At 35.7% G+C, this 24507-nt stretch overlaps 1 protein-coding gene across 2 annotated transcripts in view; it reads left to right on the forward strand.

Moving 5' to 3' along the window:
- Window positions 1–21944, forward strand: part of LOC131032584 (gamma-glutamyl hydrolase 2) — a 129487-nt gene extending 107543 nt beyond the window's left edge. For both annotated transcript variants that reach the window (XM_057963607.2, XM_057963599.2), the window contains 5 exons: window positions 14932–15021; window positions 15224–15286; window positions 21224–21312; window positions 21411–21503; window positions 21598–21944. In XM_057963607.2, coding sequence (XP_057819590.2) covers window positions 14932–15021; window positions 15224–15286; window positions 21224–21312; window positions 21411–21503; window positions 21598–21649 — 387 coding nt within the window. In that variant the 3' untranslated portion in view covers window positions 21650–21944. The remainder of the gene's footprint in view (window positions 1–14931; window positions 15022–15223; window positions 15287–21223; window positions 21313–21410; window positions 21504–21597) is intronic.
- The last annotated feature ends 2563 nt before the right edge of the window (window positions 21945–24507 follow it).

The raw sequence follows: 24507 nt of genomic DNA on the forward strand, positions 1-24507 counted from the left end.
GATCCAGGATATCATGGTTGATCCCAAACTGAAGCAGCACCCGAAGGTGCTTTTCTGGTCAGTTACACTTCCAGCCCAATCTGAATCTGTGAATCCGTATAGATTAAGATTAACTTTCTCATACTTGAGACCAAGATTTAAGGTGCCTTGTAAATATCTCATAATGTGTTTTACTGTAACCAGGTGTATCTCCTTTGGCTCACACATAAACTGACTCAAAGCATTTACTGCATAGCAGATATTTGGCCTTGTATTTACCAGATACATAAGAGACCCAATCATTTGCCTGTATAGAGTGGGGTTAGTAGAACGTGATTCTGCTGCTACTTCGTTAAGTTTATGAAGATTGGTTTCCATTGGAGCGGTCAGGGTCTGCAGTTCAGCATTCCAAATCTCTTCAGGATGTCCAAGGTATACTTGCCTTGGTTTAGAACAATGTTATCAGAATTCTACCATACTTCCAACCCTAGGAAATAGTGAAGGAATCTCAAGTCCTTCATATCAAATTCTTTGGATAGCTCTTTCTTGCATTGATCTATAAGGTGATCTTCTCCTGTGATTAATAAGTCATCAACATATAAAATCAATATTAGCATATCACCTTTATTCTGTTTGTAGTAGAGATTAGGATCTGCATCATTTTTAGAGAAGCCTAGTTTTGATAGATATGTGTCAATTCTTTCATACCAGGCCCTGGGAGCCTGTTTAAGCCCATATAGAGCTTTCTTGAGTCTACACACATGAGACTCTGCATGATGAATCTCAAACCCTTCAGGTTGCTCTAGGTATACTTCTTCAGATATCTCTCCATTGAGAAAAGTTGTCTTTACATCCATTTGATGTACCTTCTATCCCTTTGTTCTTGCTATGGCTAGCATAGTCCTTACTGAGGTATATCTGGATACAGGAGAAAATGTTTCTTCATAGTCTATTCCTTCCTTTTGAGAGAACCCTCTGGCTACAAATCTTGCCTTATGTTTTTCAATACTGCCATCTGCTGCATGTTTGATCTTAAAAAGCCATTTACAAGAAACAACAGATTTCTTAGTTGGCCTAGGAACAATCTCCCATACATCATTTTTCATTATGGATTGATACTCTTCAGACATAGCATCCTTCCATACTTGATGTTTAAGGGCATCTGTTACATTGTCAGGTTCGTTTTTAGATAGATCATTCATAAGAGCAACATAGCTAGTAAATTTATTAGGCCTTTTGCTTTCTCTGAAGGTCCCTGAAGGAGCAGCAAACCCCTGAGCTTCTTCTACTGTTTTGGTGGCCCATAGTGGTCTTTTCTTGAGATTTCTAGGTGAGTGTTCATTTTCATTTTCAGTTTCATCTAGGTTCTCCCTCTGAAACTCAGGAGCAGGATTTTCATCTAAGTTAGAGGTAGGGATTTCAGGTTCTATGAAGCTCTGAGCTCTTTTGAAGGCTAGGTCCTCCTCAAAGATTACATCCCTACTTAGTTCAATATTTCTTTGACCAGGTACATAGATTCTGTAGGCTTTGGAGGTTTCACTATATCCTACAAGCAATCCTCTTTTTCCAGAAGGCTCTAGTTTTAGTCTTTTTTCTTTAGGTACATGGATATAGACAAGACATCCAAATATCCTAAGGTGGCTAATATCTGGCTTAATTTTAGTGAATACTTCCTCAGGAGTTTTGTCTTCAAGATGGGAGTGAGGGCATCTGTTCTGTATATATACAGCGGTGCTGGATGCTTCTGCCCAAAGATTTGTGTTAAGGTTTTGATCTAGAATCATGGCCTTGGCAGCTTCAACTATAGTCCTATTTTTCCTTTCAGCTACCCCATTTTGTTGGGGGTTATAAGGTATAGTGAGCTCCCTCTTAATCCCATTATCTCTACAAAATTCTTTAAACGAATCTAATGTGTATTCTCCCCCATTGTTGGTTCTTAGGGTTTTAACTTTGTTTCCTGAGTGGTTTTCAGTTAGTGATTTAAATTCTTTAAACCTAGAGAGGATCTCTTCTGATTCTTTATTTTTCAAAAAGTAGATCCAAGTCTTCCTAGAGTAGTCATCAACAAATATTACATAATACAAGAATCCCCCTAGAGAGGATACAAACATAGGTCCGCATACATCAGAATGAACTAACTCTAGAATTTTACTAGTTTTCCTAGTACTATTTTGGAATGTACCTTTGGTATTTTTACCTAGGGCACATCCTTTGCATGCCCCTGAATGATCTTGCTTTAACTTGGGTAGACCTGTGACAAGGTTTCCCATTGAAGATAAAGCCCTAAAATTCAGATGGCCTAATCTTCTATGCCAAACTTCATTTGCATTAGTGGCTTCATGGATTAGGGCTAGGTTGGGTTCTGTGCACAGCTCATACAAATAGCCTCGTCTCTATCTAATGGTCTTTGCCTTCTTGATTGAAGAGTTCTTTGGCCAAGCCAATACTCTGTTGTCCATGAATGTCACTCTGTATCCGTTATCTTCCAGTGCTGATATGGAGACTAGATTTCTTTTGATGCCAGGGACATATAGTACTCCTTCGAGCCGCAAGGATATGCCTATCTTCAATTTGATGGTGTAGGTTCCTATTCCTCTGACTAGATGTGTGGAGTCATCTCCAATGGTTACGTCCTCATCACTCTCCTCTGTCATGGAGTCAAGTACTTCTCTGAACCCTGTGATGTGCCTGGATGAATCACTGTCAATCACCCATGGGTTGATCTTGTTAGAAGCTTGGCTTGTGAGTGCTGAGTAGAATACATATTTTCCGGAGCCATCTTCCCCTTTAGTCTTTCCTATTTTGGCAAATGTAGCATGTTTCTTGGTTCTTTCCGGGCACTTTGCAACATAGTGTTCGAACTGATCACATCTGTAACATTGAATGTGAAATAAGTCCTTCTTTGAAGTATTCTTGCCTTGACGACCTTTTCTCTTTCTAAACTGCCTTTTCTTGTTTTGCTTGGTGGAGTTAGTGTTTAGGACTTGTAGGTCTTCATCTATATTCTTATGTTTCATTCCCATCTTGTTCAATCTTGATTCTTAAATTTGTTTCACGAAATTGAATAGCCTCAAGTTTGATCAACTTGGCTCTGATACCATGTAAATGTTATTGCAATTTCCAATTTAATAAACAAGTTATATGTTTGACGGTGTATTTCAATTTTGGTATTATGACTATGTGTTGATGTGTATTTTGTACACGACCAAACACAGAATAAAATACCCAAAGGTACCTTATCCTCTCTTGATTAAAGTCTCCGAATGCTGAAGATGTCGCGAAAAGGATCAATCGGGATGACTTCAAGGTTCTTTTTTTGTAGGATCTCTACGTGTGGATAAGCACCAGTGGTCGTTGTGTATGCTGTTTCTTCAAGGGGCCTTACGTACTTTCAGAGAAAGCTTGTCCGTGTTACTCTCTTTCCAAACGAAGGAACATGATTTTTCTAACACTAACAGATTTTCAAAAAAAGTCAAAAGATAAGGGTTTCGGGGAATAGAGACTTAAACTGGTCCTAAGAATGACTAAAAATGTAGGAGCAATGAATGACCTTTGATGAAATTCTAACTAAGTCTTGTTTTGACATCCTAGGACCATCTCCACAAGGTTAGTGCGATCTTCAAAGGAAAGCTTTATGATGTTCAGACCATCGCTACAGGCATAGACACCATCAGGCTGATGCATGTCAATGAAGAAGCGACAATTGAAGTTAAGCTTAAGCTGAATGATTCCAGTTGACTACACAAGGCAAGTTTGCAATCAACAAACTGCTAGTAGTATGGATATACGAATTTCACCATCAATCAAACACATTTCTTCCACTCATCTAATAACATGAAATCAAATATGAGAAGTATAGAGACCATGCAAATTGTTGAATTGACCCATAGATTTCACCATTTCTTCAATTAAGTTTTACAAGTCTTTTACAACAACATCTTGGCAACAATCTTTGCCTTCTCTTTCTATTCTACTCTAATTGCTATTCTATTTGTTATCAATCATTAGCTATTCTAACCTCTATCAACTAATTATTCACCTTCTAACCCCTGACTAACCATTATTTATTCTCTGACTACTAACCTTTACAAATGAAGAGCCAGGGCTTTATATAGAGAGCCCTTTACATTTCAATGGCTTAGATTGATTTAGGATGAATGGCTAGGATTACAAGATGAAAACCCTAATTAGGGTTTGTTACAACAAAAACTTTTAGCCAATGAGAAAATTACATTCAATGCATTAGAACCAATAGGAAACAGGGGTAGGTGCCTCGAAGTTTGTGTTATCACTAATGAGTCAGGTACATTGAATCTGGACATGCTGATGTGGACCTATCTGACTGGAGGAAAAGTGACTAGGATGCCACCTTGTCTGGTACTTCCTCTGTGATAACTTTTATCGATCCTCCATCGTCCTTGATATACTTGATGAACGATGTACCCTTCCTTGGCTCTCTTGTGTTTGCCTATGAGATCCTCTTGAAGAGGTCTTCCTTTGACCTTGATGTTGAAATATTCTTCTTGAGATCCTCGTTCCGATCTTCCTCCAACCTGGTCTTTCTGATTTCTTTCTTTTCCTGCTGCAAAACAAACAAATGAACATTAAACACATGATATATAGCTTATACAATCTCTGATTTTATGTGATTTGCAGGTCTGATAGGTGATGGTTTAGGGGAGATTGTCCTTTTCTTGAGCAAATTTTCTCTTGCTGTGATGAATTCAGTCCTTCCTTTATTGAATTTTGCTGTAGTTAGGATGTACTCTGCGCCTTAAAGTGACTGATCTCTATAAGACCTGAAATTTGCCTCCTCAATCACCAATCTGTCTAATGAAATCTGCTTTTGAAATTTGCCTTGATGAATTCAGTTGCTCCTCAAATTCTCTCTTGTCGAATTCGGCTTGTGAAGATTGTTGACAAATCTGGAATTTGCTTCTTAACTGCTGAAGGATTTCGCTCTTTGAAGAAGAATGTTTGAAATGAATGATGAATAATTTAAGAATCAACCTCCCTTATATAGGCTCTTTTATGGGAGAATGCACTTCTTTGATGAAAGCCGACTTTGTTTGGATGAATAAATCAATTGTATTTCCCTTTAGCTGGCCGACTTCTCTTTAAAAAATTCGAATTTGCTTTTGCCGCCAAAGTGAGATTGGTTTATTAATGCATCAAATGTTTCTAGGTTGACTTGCACTTAGTCTTCTCTTGATCTTTTCGGTTTTTTACCATAATGCAATTGCCTTTAATAGAATTTCGCCTTGGTACCTTAGAGAGGGGCATGAGCGAGCTAGGATATAAGTCAAATTTTCATCAATATTTGATGAAGGCAAGCTTAGTTCTCACGATCTGCATGAAGTTTAGGATGCTTGAACACTTGAAACCACCATGAAGAAGACTTACAACACACCATCATTAGCATATTACTCATCCTCAATGCATTTCGCTCCTGTACCTTTGGAAGTTACCTGAGCGAACTAAGGGCTGATCTTAGTTTTCTCACTCACATACTCAATTTTCATTATCATTAGAAGGCTCATGCTGCAACAAAGGCTTAAATTACCTTCAAGAAGGCTTGTCTTGATATCTTGATTAACTAAACATTCTTCTTCAAGAGATTTCGCTCCTGTACCTTTGGAAGGTACATGAGCGAATTTCTTCCTCTTGACTCAATTCACACTTCATTCCTATCACTTTGCCTTAGACTTGATTTTTTGAAATTCTCTTCTCATCGTGCTCAAGTCAATCTGCTCCCAACTTTGCTTAAAACAAGATCTTCTTAGTGTTTTAGGTGAGATAGGAGGTCCTTCCAAGAGATTTCGCTCTGGACCCTTAGAGAGGGACATGAGCGAAATTCTTCTTTTGATTCAATTCCTTCACCATTCCTCAATACTTCACCTTGAACTTAGCTTTTGAATCCTTCTTCCATCATGATCAAGTTGGTTTGTTCCCTAATAAGATCCGTTCAATTGCTTGAGTGAGAAATTAGGACCTTCACCTTGAACTTAGCTTTTGAATCCTTCTTCCATCATGATCAAGTTGGTTTGTTCCCTAATAAGATCCGTTCAATTGCTTGAGTGAGAAATTAGGACCTTTGGAAGGGTCAGGAGCGAAATATGCTTCTTGGCTCAGATTCCTCATGTTTTGCTATTCAAACTTGTTTCAATTCAATTTCAAGGCATGCATATATCATTTCCTCTTCAATCACGCCATAGGAGCAAGGATTTTGGTCCAACTTAGAAGCAATGGAGGGCTCTAAGAAAAATTCGCTCCTGTACCTTTGGAAGGGTCAGGAGCGAAATTGACAATATTGTTCAAATTCTCCAGACTTCATCATTCAACTTGGTTTGAATTCACTCTTAAAGGCACACATAACTCAAGCTTCTTTCAATCAAGCCTCGAAGGCATGAGTTTGGATCCAAGTAAGGAGCAAGAAGGTGTTTTTAAGAAAATTTGCTCCTGTACCTTTGGAAGGGTCGGGAGCGAATTTTATGCTTGTGCTCAAATTCTTAGCTGCTTCTCCAAATTTCTAAGTTCAAGCTTGTTTAAATTCGTCCCCAGAGGTAAGTTCAATTTGATTCCTCTCCAATCAACACTCTAAAGTGAGATTTCCATCCAAATTAGAAGCACAAAGAGAGCCTAAGAAGAATTCGCTCCTGTACCTTTGGAAGGTACATGAGCAAAATTTGATAATCTAGCCCAGGGTCTCCAATTTTCTCCAATTTTACACGCTCAAGTCTCAGGAAAACCGGTGATTTTGTCCTCATTTGCCCAAGCAGTTGTGCTTAATGAAATTGTCCTAGATTGTGTTGAATTCACTTCTTCCTTGTAAAATTCAGGTTTCCTTTTCCCATAAATCTGTCACTTTCAGATTGATGAAATTCAACCTGAATCTAATATGGACCAGGTCTGTAGAAATACCCCCAATCTGCTCTTCGTTATTCAAATTAAGATCCTTCTGCCTCAACCTTGAATTAAGCACAGAACTAGGCTTCAAACAAGTTGCTTTTGCTTCATCTCGAGCAGAAATTGACCTCAAATCAGGTCTGATTGTAAATTTAGTGATGGCTTGCATCTAATTAGGTCTGCTCCTTTTGAATCCTGCTTCCTGAATTGATTTAGGTCTGGTCTGCTCTGATTTTCCTGAGTTTTTTATTTTTTCACCTGAAAGTAAAAAAAAAAGAAGACAATTTCAATTAAGAAGAATCAAACAAAACTTAACAACATTATTAGCTTTATCAATCTGGAAATGAATTATCTCTCGGTACTACTGTCTTGAAATCTAATATTCTTCACCTTCCACCAGATTGGACCCTGAAAGATGACACTTGGTGAAATTCGCATCAACATGATTGAGATTACCTTCAAAATAAGTCTGATTCACCTTTCCCCCATGCAGGAAGTTAACTACCTTTATCTCTGCCTTGTTCAAATTGAGAGTTTTATGCTCTTCTGCTGTAGATCATATTCGAGCCTGCCCTGGTCTTCTTATGATTTGATTTTGAATTTAAATCCCCCCCAATGTTTTGTTTATGTGACACATTTCCACTTCAAAGGCCAGCTTGTTTATTTCCTAAGTGCCACACCTTACATTGTGTTTCATCGTGGCATGTGTTGGGAATATTAGGAGCCAAATAAAATGATGAGGTGGCTGCTTTCCTTTTAAACAAATAAAAAATAAAAAATGTCTCAAAAACTTTTTCCTTTACCTTAGAGTTTGGTGGGGCCCAATCAAGGCTACGGTGGTAAAGGAAGTCAAAGAAAATACTATGCCTTAAAACAAGCTTTTAAAATCTCCATTTAAGATTTGTGGGGCCCAAGCAATATGTGGCATGGTAATTAAAAACACTTAAAATCCCCAGGCTAAAGCTCGGTGGGTCCCAACAAGAATTTTTAATAAAAAGTTAATTCAATTCTCCATTTTGAGTTTAAAGTGGGGCCCAAAAAGGTGATGAGAGGAATGTGAGGGAAGTGGTAAGGGAAGCTGCTACGTGGAGAAAGAGGGGAAATGGGATGTTGGAGGAAAGGGGGACATAAGGGATATAAATGATGGAAGTAGGAGAGGCGTCGGTTTAGGAGGTATAAGAGGTAGTGGATGGAGTTAGGGAAGGTTAGGGAGTAAAATGTAATGGGAGGTATGAGGGGGTAATGAAAGGGTAGAGGGGTTTAGGTTATAATGGGATGAGGTTTAGACTAGGGGAAGGAAAGGTGGGATAGATGGGTAAGAAGGTTAGGGGTAGGGGTAGAGGTAGAGGTAAGCTTAGGGAAATAAAGGAAGTGAGACTTATGGGATGTGGGTTAGAATAGGTGATTTTAGGGGAATAAAGGGGGAAAGGAAGTTAGTGTGGATGGTAGGCTAAAGGGAGTGTGAGATAGAAGGTATGAGGGGAAGAGAGATGTTAGGATAGAATAGGGATAGGGGTAAGGTGGAAAGGAAGTTAGTGAAGGGAGGTGAGGGTGTAAGATGGAAGGGTAGGTTTAAGTTAAGTGAAGGGAGGTGAGGGTGTAGTGGTAGGACTAAATGTAGGTGAAGGGTAGTAGATGAGTATGTTAGGTGAAGGTGATAAAAGATAAAGAGAGGTAGAAGGTAAGGGATATGGAAGTGGAAAGGGTAGGGTGAAATGGTGATGGTAGGAAAGGGGAAGTGGAAAGCCATTAAGATGGAGGGTTATGGAATGAAGAGAAAGACGAAAGGATGAAAGCGTGGAATGGTGATGGCGAAGGCGAGGAATGGAAATGAGAGTGATCGGGCCTGGGCACCCACGGGCAGTGTTGGGAGAAGTGGAAGTGATAAAATCTTGGCTAGGTAAAGGAAGTGTCGAACCTCGGTTCATCTTAAAGAGACAAACTTGATCAACCTCTGACCTCTTGACCCACTATACCTCTTCAATGCAAAGGTTCATAGCGAAAGACTCAACACTAACCTAGAACTAAGCTAAGAGGACTAATCCTAGAAAGCGAAAAGCAGGGGTCCCCATTCGCAATGGGGCGATGTGTGAATACGTCACAACACTATGACAATAATATTTTTCTTTTGTTTGCTGCAGGTATGGAGGATGAACATGTATCGATTTCAATGTCATCTCCTTTCTTTTGAATGATGTATATATAGTACGGTTGTCACGATCAAGTGGCACCTTGATCGGACATGTCTTTTAGACATGTCCGACCAAGATGTCACTTGGTCGTGACTCTTACCAATATCAACCGATCCATTCAATGATAACTAATCGGTGCTAGTGTAAATGATAACAAATCTGTAAACATACCCGATAATGAATCGGTATCATTGCAAATAATAACAGTTCGATAATCACACCCGATAGTGAATCGGTGTCATTGTAAATGATAACAGATTGGTAAACACACCCGATAGTAAATCGGTGTCATTGTAGATGATAACAGACTGGTAAACACACCCGATAGTAAATCGGTGTCAAAGTAAATAAGTCTGATAACTAATTGCATTTCATATGCTATCGGATTAATACCCCGATAGTATATTAATGTCGATTCATAAATGAATCGACATTAATATGCTATCGGGTTACTAGTCCGATAGCATTTAGATCGACGCTTAACTATGTTAAGCAAGTCGTCGATCTAATCTATCTTTATCCAATTGTCAATATCATAATTATGATCAATGTTATATAAAGCATGAATCAGATAATCTAATAGCATAGATGAATAAGCCAATAACAGAATAGAGGAGATTAATGAGTTAGGAGAGTCTTATCTTGCAGAAGCTACTAATGCATTAACACACTGAACCTTACAAATTTGTTTCTAATGGAGACTTCACAAATTTGGTTCAGTTGTGAACTCCATCGTGAATCCATCCCTTTGAAGAACCAGGTTTATGTCTAGCTCCTATCAACTCCTGAAGGTTTTTGTCTTCAGAAATCATAAACTGTTCATCAAATTCAAGCATACTTTACTTCTCCCAGCCAGCATCCTTACAAATACCTTGGGAACTTTCTACAAGATAAGGCCAACTTGAAACTTTATTTAATAAAGTGATATTATAATATTTTATTATTTAAGTAAATCAATTAATATTGAATATTTTATTTATTTTTTGATAACTTAATAAAAATCAATTTAATTAATTGTCACTGAAGACATTACAATGAGTGCCTCGAGGACCTTGTTCTTGTCTAGTACAATTGTTGCCTTTGAACCAAAAAGGTGAGGGTCATTCTAATGATGTCATCGACCTGGATGACATCAATCCATTTGTTAATCAAGCTGCCAAAGAAGTGGATATCTTGTTCGCAAATGAAGAACTTATTGAATTGGATAGTGAAGCAACAACATGAGAGGCATTGGAGGCATTGGAGGAAGACATATTTGAGGAATCTTTCACTCCCAATGATGATTCTGATTTACCTTATAGTTTGACACTCAAAATTAATAGTAGGTGGGGAAGGAGATGATGTAGATTGTATTTGGTTGTTTATGACACATTAACAATTAACAAAATATTATTAATAATTTCAATGCTGATGACTTTGAAATTTCAAATTTCGAACATTTGAGATTCATAAGACATGTAATCTTTGAATTATGAAAAATTTATACTCAAAATAGACTTATTTATTCTCTAAATGCATTAGTTTCTACTCAACGAGCACCTTTGGTTGCTAGAGTAGTTGCCTAGAAGAATGAAGAAACGAGTGAGTATGTTTGATGATTGATCCCTGAATGTGGGTCATCCCAAAATCAAAATAAAAAACATTTGAATCCCAATTCAAAGTTGTAATGGTTTAGTGATCATTCTTGGTGGAGAATAGCCTATTCAGGAGGCTCGGAGGCTATTTTTGGCAAAACTAGGGTTTCCATCTTCCGAGAGGATTTTGAGTGGGAAGCAATTGGAATCTGGAGTTTCTGATTGTGGAGTTTTTCTGGGTTTTCAGAGAGCTTCGCAGTGATGATACATGCATCGCATTCAGTTGAGGTTCGCATACTTACTATTTTAGTAAGTTAGGGTCTAGCTGATTGGATGGTACAGTTTTACCGAGCTTTCCAAGCTCTTTCTCTGGGTGTGAAGATCATGCTTTTCAGAGCAGTATTTCATGACTTACTATTTTTAGTAAGTAGCAGTTTGAGCATTGCTATTTTTGGCAGTCTTGGACAGGGTCTTGATCCAATTCAGTTCAGTGGTTTTCATTGCTTAGCTTCATCCTTTATTTTGATGATAATCAGTATTGGAGTTATAAGTTATTTAATTAAATATTATTTCCTTATCCTAAGGTTTAATATTTAATTATTTTATTACTGATTAATTTTATTGAGAATTGTGCATAACTTTGTTTTCCTAAGTCTGTAGGGCGAAATATTTATGTTATGAAGGGGGACGCAAAAGAGTGAATGTGGAGACATTATTTTATTTAACAAAGTGTATTTACATGCCAAAAAATCATGGTCTTTTCCCTCTAGGTGTAATTATGACTTGAGTGGGACGCCATACTTGGGTTCACCTTGGGGAAATGAAATGCAAATTGAGGGGGGCAAATTTGGCGATAATTTGGATTTGAATTTCAGACTGGGAAATCTATAAATACAGGTGCTTGGCCTCTCATTTGGTCATCTAGAGAACTTACACTGTTATGCTGTCGAAATGATTCCAGACTTCTTCAAGGGTGAAAACCTCCCAAAGTATCCTTTGCAGTTTCGAGTGTGAGACATTACTCCTAGCTGTGGTTCGATTTTGTTGGATTGCTTGGTTGTTTCCTATGGATTGCGTTATGTGTGGATTTGGAGAGTTTTGTTTGCTGCTGTAATTTTTGGTGTTGTTGGATGTGGTGGCTAAAGTATTACTTCGTTCATATCTCCCTGCCTGATGATCATCACATTCTGGGTATTGGCTCTATCCAACCATACTCCCTGGGCGATATAAATCACCAATTTGCAGATGGGGACGTGGTGATTCTGATTTTTAGCTGCAAATCGAAATCTACAGTAGGCCTGTACCATTTGGGAGGTGCCCAGGTTGCATGCATCACTCCTGAAGCTTCCACGTTGCTGGTTTGAGGTTTGGGAATTGGTCGCCTATGTTATTTCTCTCATTTGTTTCAGATTTGGTGTGATTTAGTGTAGAATTGAGTGAGTTGTGAGTTTTTGGTGTTGCCTAGTGTGGCTGGTTTTGCATGTCATTGCTTTTCAGTTTCAGAACAGCAAGTAGTGTTTATGCTGTGTGATTTTGGATAGCTTGAGATCTGCACTTAACTTCTTATATATGCTCATATCTCTATTTGTAAGATGTTTCAGTAGTACTGATCAATCATTCTTATTGCTTCTTATTTGCAATTCCTGTTGTGCAAGTGGAAGAGGATGGCATAGCCGCCTTCTTGTTTGTAATTCAGTTTGTAACTTTGTCCTCCCACTGAGTAAGTGGTTGAGTGATATTGTCCTCCCGCTGAAATATGCGATGGAGTGATAGTTTCTATGTATTGTCCTCCCGCAGAAATATGTGGTGATTGTGTTGAAAATCCTTGTTGATTTCTTTGGTTGGTTCACCGCCAAGTAGTTTAGTTTCTATCCTGCTAGATAAGCAAAAGGAGCTAGCTTGCCGCCCGTGCATTGTAATAGCAGTTTAGTTTATGGTGCTAATGATCCCTGGAACGCCATATGCTCTCACCCTCCCAGCTTGGGCTCTCGGTGAACAAAAGGCGGAAGGGTTCCCTTTCGGTTGTTTTGGCTTATTTCTCTAACCTTAACGGGTTATTGTGTTTGTTTTGTAATCTTATTGAGAAAATAAAAAAGAAAATTAAGGGGAATATTTCATAGTGTGAAATGACATTAAATGTTCATGGGTATGAAGGTTGTCACAACTCAACTAATTTACTCGCTATAAATTTGATGGTTGTAGGTTTGTGTGTTTTGCGATTCATATGAAATGCCATACTGATGAAGAGATCTTGTTAGTTACATTTGAATTCAACTGTTAATTGCTTGCTACATTCCTCCTTTGCTTAATCTCAAAATATAGTAATACTCTACATGAACTTTAAACAACATGAAGCTATAAGTTGCATTTGGCCTTCATTAGATAATATATATTTTTATAACTTTGTATATAGTAGAAGAGTGCATCCCCACCTTTGCACTCAGTATCCCCATCCCCCTACCATCCTTGGGAAAGCGAGGTGGTATAGGATATCTCTTCGCAGTCCTTAGTCAATAGGGAAATTGGGGACACATCCTTGAAATGATGTCTAAGATATCCCCCCATCATCTTGGAGACATTTCAGACATCCCTCGATCATCTAAAAGAGGTTTCAGCATCGTTGGATGGATAAGGATGTTTGAGATACCTCCTAGCATCCTTAGGATGGTTAGATGTCTCCCACTTTTTAGTCAAAAAGTTACTAGCTCGGATAGGAACTTCTGCACAGGTTTAGTGTGAATGTGTAGAAGTGATGTGAGTTATTCAATTTTGCGTTTCACTTTTAGTAAAAAGTGAGTCTTTTATTTAGCTAATTAAGTCTAATAAAATGTAGATATACATTAATGATCTAGGCTTATCTTTGAACTCATCTCTTACAAGAGATAAGGAGATTTTTTCTAAATAGCATAAAGATAGGTGCAAGATAGAAGTAGAGCATACAGTGATAAATTTTGTGCAGCTGTTTAATAACATTTTGTAGAGGTTTCCTTGTAAGTTTTTTCTGAAGGAATGATAAGCTGATTTGAAGGTGTAGTTATGTGTATTTGTTTTATGTTTTCATAATTGAAGTTTCAGTTGTTGTGTGATTGATGCAATGTTAAAACTTAAAATATAGTTTTCAGTTATAGAACAATACGACTTTAGTTGCCTTGTTTGAAAATCTTCACCACAAGCTCTCCCAATTGTTATGAAACTCTAATCATCCCTAGACGTAGTCCATTGCCCACTAGCATTTGCCTTACCACAAACTTTTTTGAATCAAAAGCATTAAAATTATGAAAATTGGCATGCACCATGAAGATCCACTTGGCCTTGCAAGGCCTTGGTTTGGGCTTGGTGATGAGGTTTTTACTCCTTGGTGATAGGGGCACTACCTCTCAACTCTCTAGGGGCTACAGTTCGAAAGTGAAAAAATAAAAATAAATGTCTTGGGCTGTGCTGGATGGAGAAACAGCATTTCTGTCCTGCCTTTTTCCCAAATAAATCCCTTAGTAATTGAAATCTATTTATACTTCAATTTTCTAAGCCAACCCCGATCCAAGTAATGCTACTATGTCATGAACCATTTTGGCTTTATCTTTAACATTTATAATTCAACAATTGACATTGCATTGTCAACTATTTTCTCAACTTTGTATTCAGTTTTGTACATTTTGATTCTTAACAATAGGGATTGGTGGGGTCTCATTGGATGAGTCACAACCTAATATTAATAGACAGTTTCTCGGAGTCAAAGGCCAATTTGATATTGATATCCCAAATGAAGCATGATTGTACTTAATAATATATTTGTTATTTATTCTTTCTCTAGTCTTACTACTATGCCTATTGTTGGGCATTCTATCATTGTGACTTTTGTCATATGAAACTAATGAATTTTCTAGTTTTTATTGGTGCTATAATTGAACCAATAAACATCGAATATCAAATTTAATACATTATATGAATGTTTAAAGTTGAGTTTCTATCTATTTATACATATAGCGAAAGAGCAAGAGAGAGATCCCATATATACTACCATCCCCCAAAATTGGCCCCTTGGACCGCCATCCCCAAAACACATCCCATTGTTCCCTGTCATTCCCATCCTTGGAATGTTATGGCACATAGCAAGCTTTTCTCGATATGTATTTGAGAATCAGATACTTGTAAAATATTTAGTTTGTAACTAAATCTTGACATGTATTGGAATATCAGATATTTTTTTTGTAATTGTAATAATGATGGTTAGTAGAATTATTAGATCACAGTTATTGTCTGACATGGTGATTATTTGACAGTTTGGATTGTCACCCGAGCGAATTCAAGGAAACACTGAACTAGCAAGGTTCTTCAAAATACTTACAACCAGCACAGATGAAAGTGGCAAGGTGCAAACCATGAAAAAAATGTTTTCATCATTTTTTTTGGTTTTAAGAACTTGATATTTAAATTTGAATCATTGTTAGGAAAGTTGTGATTGAAAGAAAAGAATACTAACAGTAATGCTTTTGGATGTTTAAGTATGTAGGAAATGTAATTGCTTAGCTTCGAAATAGTTTGGTGATATTTATGAATTGAATAATCTCGCAGACCTATGTCTCAACAGTGCAAGGCTACAACTATCCTGTTACAGGATTCCAATGGCACCCAGAGGTATGCAATTCTAGATGCATGGTAAGATTATATGCAGAATCAACTCGTTTGTTTTCCCATACTCCATATAATTTTATTTTGTAAGATAGCCTAAAGCAAGTAAATTTTTAGATGTAATATTTAATAAAAAACCTAAGTACAAGTACAGAAAAATAAACAAGTGAACTATTACGACTCGTGGCCCTCTCTAATGGCACCCAGAGGTACACAATTGTAGTCATATGCTAAGCTTATATGCACTTTCAATTCATTTGTTTATACTTCTATATTTGTTCTTGTAGAAGAATATCTAAAGATTTTTTATTTTTTTTAAATATATTGTTTTATAAAATAGAACATATAAGCATGATTATAAAAAAATAAGATGGGTACCCATTATGATTTGTGTTCATTTACTTAAGGATAGGATAGAGAAACTGAATTATTAAAACGTTGTGCTCCTATTTAACCCCATGAAGAGAATATTGGGAAACCATTAACTATTAAGACTTGTTGTTCCATTTTCTTACGACAAGGTTTGTGGCTCCCTTAAAACTTGCTTTTTACAGAACACTTGCAACCCAATTGTTGAAATGTTTCAAGATAGGAAGGCTGTTGTAGAGTTAGTCGGAGATATTAATTAGCAAGCTTGATTTCCAACTAGATGACACTAATGAATGTGAAATGACATCTATCATGGATGGTCCATGATAGTTTTGGTGACTGCCATACTCCAATTCTTGCCCTAAGGTTTTCGTAGGTTACTTATTCATTGTTTCTTAATGGTGCTTGAGTAAGATGGCACTACATGCTAAGAATATAAATAATACACTATTGTTTCTATGTATATATGTAGGTACAATGAACATAATTTCTATTACAAAAATACTATCAAATGATGCTTTTATTCTAAAGAAAGAGCGTGTAATGTCCCCTTTTCTAGGTGACATGAGATGAGCAGGGGTTGACCTACCATTTGAGTTCCCGTAGGTCAATGACATGGTTAGGGGACTCATTTTGAGGGTCATGGAGCTTTGCAGGGGCTCTGTGAGCCATTTTGGACCGTCAGACGACAGTTCCTATTTTTTAGGGAGAACTGGTAGTTGACTGAATGACCACCTGGGGGACCAAGGAGTAGAGCAGGATCCTTTTGAACAGTTACAAGTGTTTGGAGAGAGGTTCCTACTTTTTAGGGCAATTCCCTACTTTTTAGGAGGTTGTGGCAGTTTCCATATTTGAGGTTCCACAAGACCATACCATGGTTTCAGTTTCAAAAGATTTGGGTATGTTTCCTAGTTTCTAGGAGCATCCCTAGATTTTAGGGATAAGACTGCCAGTGGATCCATGATTTCCGACTTCAGTCACAGACAGATAGGTGGCAGGTTCCGTTTCAGGCTTTTGGAGTCATTTGAGCCTTCTGCAGCTATTTGGGTTATATTTTTAATATATTTAAATATAACCTAAGTTAGCGTTTAATTAATTAAATAAGGCTATGTTTATAGCCATTTTGGAGTAATAAGGGGTTTTTGGCTTCATCTGGATGCATATGCCCATGTGTTATAGCTCGTTGGAAAGGTCTTGAACTTTTCTAAATGTTTCCCATTTGTCAGGGACCCTTTTGATGAACGGAATTCTTTTATATTAAAAAAGTGGCATTTTCTCTATACTTGGAGACTAAAAAATGAGAAATAAGACTTTATAAGCCTAAGCGCACTTTTCATACACTTTTAGGGTTCGAGCTAGAGGGAAGGAGTTATAAGGAGATGGTAACCTAATTATCAAGCATCTTTTACACATTTTCATCTTTGATTTGGAGAATTTGCTCTGGAGAGCGATTCAGCATCTGGGACGAAAACCCCAGGGTCTTGCCTGTCTGGGATGTAGCCCCCAGCACAGTGGTTATTTGGTTCTTGCATTCAGTTTTCAGTGCCTTAGAGTTGGTACGACATCTTTTCTGGAGGATTCAGTGGACAGAGTTAGGGTTCAGCGTGGAGATTGGGGTTTCCAGCTTGGCATCACCTTACAGCCGTACGGCTATACTTTGCAGCCATTTCTCTTCCCACGTGGAGCTATGTAAGAGCTTTGGACGTTTGCGGCAGCCTCCTTCTTTATTACAGTATTCACTCTTCATCCAGGTTGGACTCATTGCTTATTGTAATCTTCCTGGAATTGTTTGGAATCACTATCTGGATAATTATTTGATTTAAATAATCAGAAATCTGCTTGGTACGATTCTGATTTGGCTGTGTATGAACAATTATTTCCAGTACTCTTTTCATGTACTTGTTCTTCAATTATTACTTGCTGAAAAACTATCAAAACATAAAAAGAATTCAACCTTCTGCAACTTCTGTCTATTTCTGGAAGATTATAGTAATAAACAGGAAATTCAGTTAAAAATAATTAAAAGACTTACAGCAGATCAGCGAAGGGATCCATCAGGGATCTTTCAGAGCGTCAACCCCTTTAGTATTGAGCTATATTGTCACTATAGTAGAAATACAAATGGGATACTTGGGAGGTAGGCATGCCAGTGGATACATAGAATCTTTGAGTTGAGCAGGAAGAATAATTTTGAATTCAGCATGAATATTCTTGTGATTCCCTCCATAAAACAAAACACTTGACCAAAGCTAAAGGGTTTTGCAACCAAAACAAGACAACTGAAAAGAAAAACCTTTACACCTCCCTCAAATAATATAGTTCAACATCTTTTTAAAGTTTGTAAAAACTTGACTCGCCCAGCTCTGGATTCCTTTACAATGACTTCAGTCCTTATGTGTAGTCCTATTTTCATATCAGATTGCACTGCAAATCATGCCTAGCACAATTACCCACGATATATTCCACATTTCCAGCAATAATTCTTATAGTCATGAATGGTTATTTTTTGTCATTTACAGTCTGGGAAACACCCCAAATATGAACAATATGGCTTGCCTGAAGATTGTCACACCTAACTGGAGCAAAATCATGCCGTTTAATGCACAGTATGAAGTCTGAGCTAGCCAACCTAAGTGATGACGGCTTCAAAGTTGAGATATATTATTTCTTCAATCGCCAATCACAAGAATACACGGGTTCTGCCTTAACCAGCAATTTAAGACATGCAACTGGCATTTGTTTTTGCTTCCCACAACCCCTTTTATCTGATATACATTATATTTCTCCCATGACTTAGAGTAGAAAATCCATAACCAGCATATAGCTCCCCAAGACCACATCTTCCCTATCTTGGTATCACCTAGGATAAAGATTCAGATTTAAACCCCCATTACACCCAACAAACAAGAAGATAAAATCGTGCAAAATGATCATATCATCTACTCCTTCAAGGTGTCTAGACCGTGCCTGAATTTTCCAAAATACATCTACAGAATTTTGTCTTCATGGAAGACTTCACAAAAAAAATTTCAATTAACAACCTGCAGAAAGTATTCTTTGAAGATCCAAACCTTTCAAAATTGATCAAATAAGCCTAATTGTGAATTCTAAGGTGAATCCATCCAATGGATGCAATTGAGTTTCCATCCAATCCACCTAGAACCCAAGGATTTTCGTCTTCGGCCCTGCTGAACCTGCAAATACAATCTCTGCAAAAAACTCTCAAAACATAACAAGTCAAGAATGGATGCCAAATGACTTGTCAACATCTCTTTTTAAAGGCCCAGCTGAATCTTCTAGAATAATCTAATTCAACTTTCTGAAAGCTTCTAAAAGATGCAGAAAGGCTATAGTTTGATATTGTATTCTTATTCTTCCTTGGCAGTCTTTTCTTGGACTGTTATTTATTTTCCTTGTAATCATTTTGCTTTGATCAATTCAAAAAAAAAAAAGCTACATTATACTTAATAAAGTGATTTTATAATTTTATTTTATTTTATCTGAATTACTTTAATTAAACTGATTAAAAATAAAGTTATCCTTAAGATTTATTTCAATGGGACAACTTTCTAAATAATTAATTTTATTTTATTCCCTTATAAGTAATAATCTATCATCATAACCTATGGGAATAAAAATAGGCTAGATAATGGTGCTGGATGATCGCTCAGAAAAAGGGGACATTGCATGTTACTTATATTATTGCTGATTATTTATTTAAATTTATGTTATTATTAATTTGGTAAATAATTTTTGTTGTTTGAAAAATATTAATTTGGTAAATGATTTTTTATAGGGTTTATTTATGATCGTTTTGGTAGCCATAAAGTACTGGCTTTATTTTCAATTCTTATTATCAGAAAATGCAAAGAAATAAAAAATTCCAATAATCAAAATAAAGGACATTACAAAAACCCACTTTAAATGTGGGAAGCTATAATAATTCCTACTAAAAAAAAATAGCAGTATGAAATGTGACAGAGTACACATGCAGACTAAGCATAAAACTCTAACAGAGCTTCCAACACACCCTCCCTCCCTTTTTTTTAAAACACATATTTTGTTGTATGTTTTAATTTTTTTTATGTTCCACTGTATTTTTTCCATATTTGAAATCATTCGTATCGAACTCATTGCGAAAGTTGCTGCATTCATAATAATTTATCTAGGTTAGATACTTTATCTGGATGCAATGCTGTACTTGACATTCCTGCCAGTAGCATTGATATGGTCTCAACTACCTCTCTTTCAACCACCAAATTTGAGTACCACTTTCCTCCATCCAACATGTTTGGCAGTACTGATCAGCCTCAATTCTGTGGGCTGCACAGAAAGGACAAAAGACACAAGAAGCCTTTGAATAGTCATCTCTCTAGGACAGACCAGAATTTTAATATGACTGATAGCCATATGGCAGGGGACGCTTGTCATCAAGAAAATCTGAAAATCAAATGACGTCTAACATTATTCTAATAGTTATCAGCAAACTGGAGAACAGCATCCTTCATTTGACTGGAAAGTTCGGAAATCATGAGAACCAGATTCCTCTGTTGGGGAAATGCATTAAGTTATTAACCTATTGACCACTTGTATCAAAAAAATATAGAGTAGTGCTCTCTGCAGGTGATAAAAAACAACTATCAACAACTGCACCTTCAAAATCTTGAGAAGATTTTGCTAAATGATCTCATAAAGTACTCGATTCTTGTTAAGCAGAAACGATTGTTTGTGCAAGTTAGTTTTAGTAATTAGTCTCTGTGTAGTCTTTTGTCTGGTTGATACCCAAAAGGGTATTTGGAGGTGTTGGTTGGAGTACAGTGTGTAGTGTCAGTTTGTTGTAGCTTGATTTCTACAGTGCAGCTGCAAATTCTTCAGAAGCAGCAGATATAGCTAGTTCTAGTTTGAACCGGGTCAAATTGGCTGATTGGAATCTACAAATTCATTGACTGGTCCCTCAGATGTCAAGTGGCCCCACGGAATCAGATGAACGTGATCCTTAACAGAAGGACCAATCTCTCATTAGCATTGTTTGACAAACTACTCAGCTACTCTCATTTTTTGTAAATTAGCTGTCACATCTCGTTGTGGATGTTAAATTTTGTTCAATGTTGACACAAAGCCTTTGATCTTTTTCAAAACAATTATAACCTCTCTCTAAACATGCTCGACACTTTGTATAAGTGATGGATAATTTTGCTATTCCTGAAGGTTAGTTGTAGTCTTTTCCTCTATAACCACACTTCAACACCGGATGGCATTATTATGTCATTTGATGCTCAACGTAAATACCTTCTACAGCCCATGTCCTCGAGTCAATTGTAGCCTCTCAACATGTTTGGATTTCCATATTAACATCCAACCGATCCTTCAGAACTTGAAATACTAAAATGTCAAAATAGGTACTTTGGTTATAAATGATAGGTTTTTTAATGGTCCGTTTCACTTTTGTTAATGTCATTTCATTTCATGGTTTTGAGATATAGCTTCCCATACGTTTTCTTTCCTTCTCAACACCCAGTGGAACTTTCTCATGCAATTTTGCTTTGATGTTTTGATGTACTGTCATAATTGCAGAAGAATGCGTTTGAGTGGGGAATGGCGACAATCCCACACTCTGAAGATGCTGTTCGAGTAACTCAAAATGTCGCAAGCTTTTTTATCAGGTGTCTTGTAAAATCTTGATACAGTGGATCTTAGCCATTTATCATAACTGGCATTCCTTGTACGACATTTTATTTGAAATTTTTATACTTTTCTGCAGTGAGGCTCGAAAGTCAAGCCGAAGGCGAAGCGAAAAAGAAGTACTAGCTGAACTTATTTACAATTATAGCCCCACCTATTGTGGATATGCAGGGTGAGATACTCTCCTGTTTTGTTTATCTTCTTGGTTAATTCTCGAAGTGGGAAATATAAAAATGCTTTTGGTTTTGTTAAAATTCTTATTGCAGGAAGGGATATGATGAAGTCTACCTCTTCTTGGAACCTTCAGGTTTACCTTAATAAAGTCATCTTAGTAACTTGTTTATTGTTGTTATAAACTAACTAGTTATCTTCTTATAAGATAACAATTCAGGAATTTATATTTTAAAGACTATAAAAGTGATAATGTAATACATTTTTGAACGAACTCAATAATATAACTAGCACTTGCACCAAATAAAGGTGCAATGGTTATGCGGATAGAAAGGTATAGTTTGGTTGATATATCGGAACAAGAGAAGTTTGAATGAAAATGGAAAGCCAAAATGGAACCTTTGGAGTAATTATATATGATAAAAGTCAATTGATCTTGAAATGTGAAAAGAATGAAATCTAAACACATGCAACTTTAAGAAGATTAACTTAAAAGATCAATTACATACAATACATTTGCTGTTAATATAAATAGTTATGAGCATATACAACTTAATATACATTTTTTTATAACACAAAAATGATTATTACATACAATACATTTTTTTTTGTTGGTTGTTCAAATATTTTCTATACAATCTGGTAAATTTATTTTAAAATGTAAAATTTTGTGTGCTTCAGGTGGAGATCATGTGTACCTATTTATTATTCGTAACATGTGTACAATAGGAGACCACATTTGTGTAATAGTGTGACCTAAAAAGTAGATTAATTTTATATTAATTCCTGTGTGTTGTCTTTGACTGTTTCATCACACCAATATGTCTATGTATCAATTCCAATTTTAAGTATGTTGGCTAGCAAGCTACGTTGTTTGATCACCTCGTGACATGATATGTTAGAGTTTAGGAACGTTGGTACATCTTGATTTTGGACACTTGTGATTACTATCTTAATTGTTGATTTCAGCAAGATTCATTTTTTTCCATAATTCATATAATGTTAAAATAGTAAAACAATAAATTTAAAATATTTTCTAGAATAATTTATGCTACACATTTATATGAAAATGAGTTACATTTAATTAAAAAAATTCACAACCAAATTTTTTATTCACTTCATGAGATTCAAGAAACCATATCTTCAACAACTAACTAATTAAATGCCTTAAAGTATATATATATATATATGATTAAAAAAACTAAATATGAATAGATGGAACTTATAATTTGAATAGGCAAGATATGCATTTACATTGAGTAGATTTTTTGCTAGTAGTAATTGAAACCTAATCTTAACACCATCTCTAATTGTAGTTTAAATCTTAGGAACACCAACTCCAATCTTACTTGTACCCTAATGCTAACCCTAAACCTAATTTAATTGTAACCCTAACCCAAGCTTTATCATAGAATGAGAGTCCATGTACTTGAATCCTAAAATTAACTCTAACCCTAATACTAACCCTAACCTAAGCTTTATCTTACAATGAATAACTAACCCTTAACCTTAACTACAATTAAAAGATGGTGCATATTATTTAACTTTGTTATATATTTACTAATTTACATTAGATTGGGGAATGGAAACCTTAATTTAATCCAACCCTAACCTTCAAATGTGTAATTTTGGTATATATATTATTTAAGATTAACATTAGGTTGACATAATTCAATTTATAGAAGATAGTAATCTAGATATTGTAAAAATAAATTTATACATTTTCTAATCAATTTTTATTTTAAATATAATTTTTAAAACAGTAAAGTTTTTAATATTTTTTAAGATTGTTTATATATATATATATATATATATATATATATATATATATATATATATATATATATATATATATATATATATATATATATATATATATTTGTGTGTGTGTGTGTGTGAATATTTTAATTGAATTAAACTTAAATAACTCTAACTCTAATTCTAGTTGATCTCTAAAACTAACCCTAACCCTAACTTAAATAAATAAGGTAGCAAAAAAAAATAAAGGAGAGAAAGATAGAGAAAGGTTGGAATATAAATTAAAATAAAATAACAAATTTTAATTTTTTTGTAGAAATAATTTTTTTAATAAAATAAAATAATTATTAATTTTATCAGTTTTGTAGCTTTTAATTTTTTGGACTTTCATATAAACATATTAAAATAGTTGTCATATACAAAGTTTTAAATTAACATTTTAAATCGTATTTCAAGACATAAAAATATTGACTTAGGATGAACACACAATTAAGTGACTCTTACTTATATATATATGTGTGTGTGTGTGTGTGTGTGTGTTTTCATTTATTTAATTAAGTTAAAAAAATAATCTGTTCAATATTTATATGAAAACTTTAAATTTATTAGAGATTTAACTTTATTAGAAATTTAAAAAATAATTTATTAGAGATATACGAGAGAAAAGGTCACCTAATTGTAATAATATACATTGAAAATTAAATTACAGCAATATGGAAAGATCAAAAACTTCAGAAAAAGTCGGTGGCAGTCACTAAGATACAAAAGCACCGGATAAATAAATTGGAAATCTCGTCTTCTACTAGTACAACTTCTAGACACTTGTGATGACCGAAAACAATAAGCAGGCCTAGAGAAACCGAATGCGTGGGCGAGAGAATGAAATACGATGAATTCATGAATCTGTAGAATTCAGAATATAAATCTTGAAAGACCTCGCTTTGTTTGACTGATTTGATTTTCGCATCGCTTCCCAAGGCTCAAATGTCTCATCGACCACAGATAAACTTATAGCTCACACATTCGCCTCGAAACAAACATTTCGATTTCTGGGAAATTGATATGACATCATTTATTATACACAAATGGTGAGATAAGACCACAAAATATCTAAAGGAGCGTCGGCCAAATTTATATGACACCAATAATAAGGCGAATTCCGATGGGGTTCTCCCACAAATAAACCTATCGCCTGATAAGGCAATTTCATTAATGCGACAAACAAACCAAATTGCTTTTGGAAATTT

The sequence above is a fragment of the Cryptomeria japonica genome, chromosome 3 (genome assembly GCF_030272615.1).
Source record: "Cryptomeria japonica chromosome 3, Sugi_1.0, whole genome shotgun sequence".
NCBI classification, from domain to species: domain Eukaryota; kingdom Viridiplantae; phylum Streptophyta; class Pinopsida; order Cupressales; family Cupressaceae; genus Cryptomeria; species Cryptomeria japonica.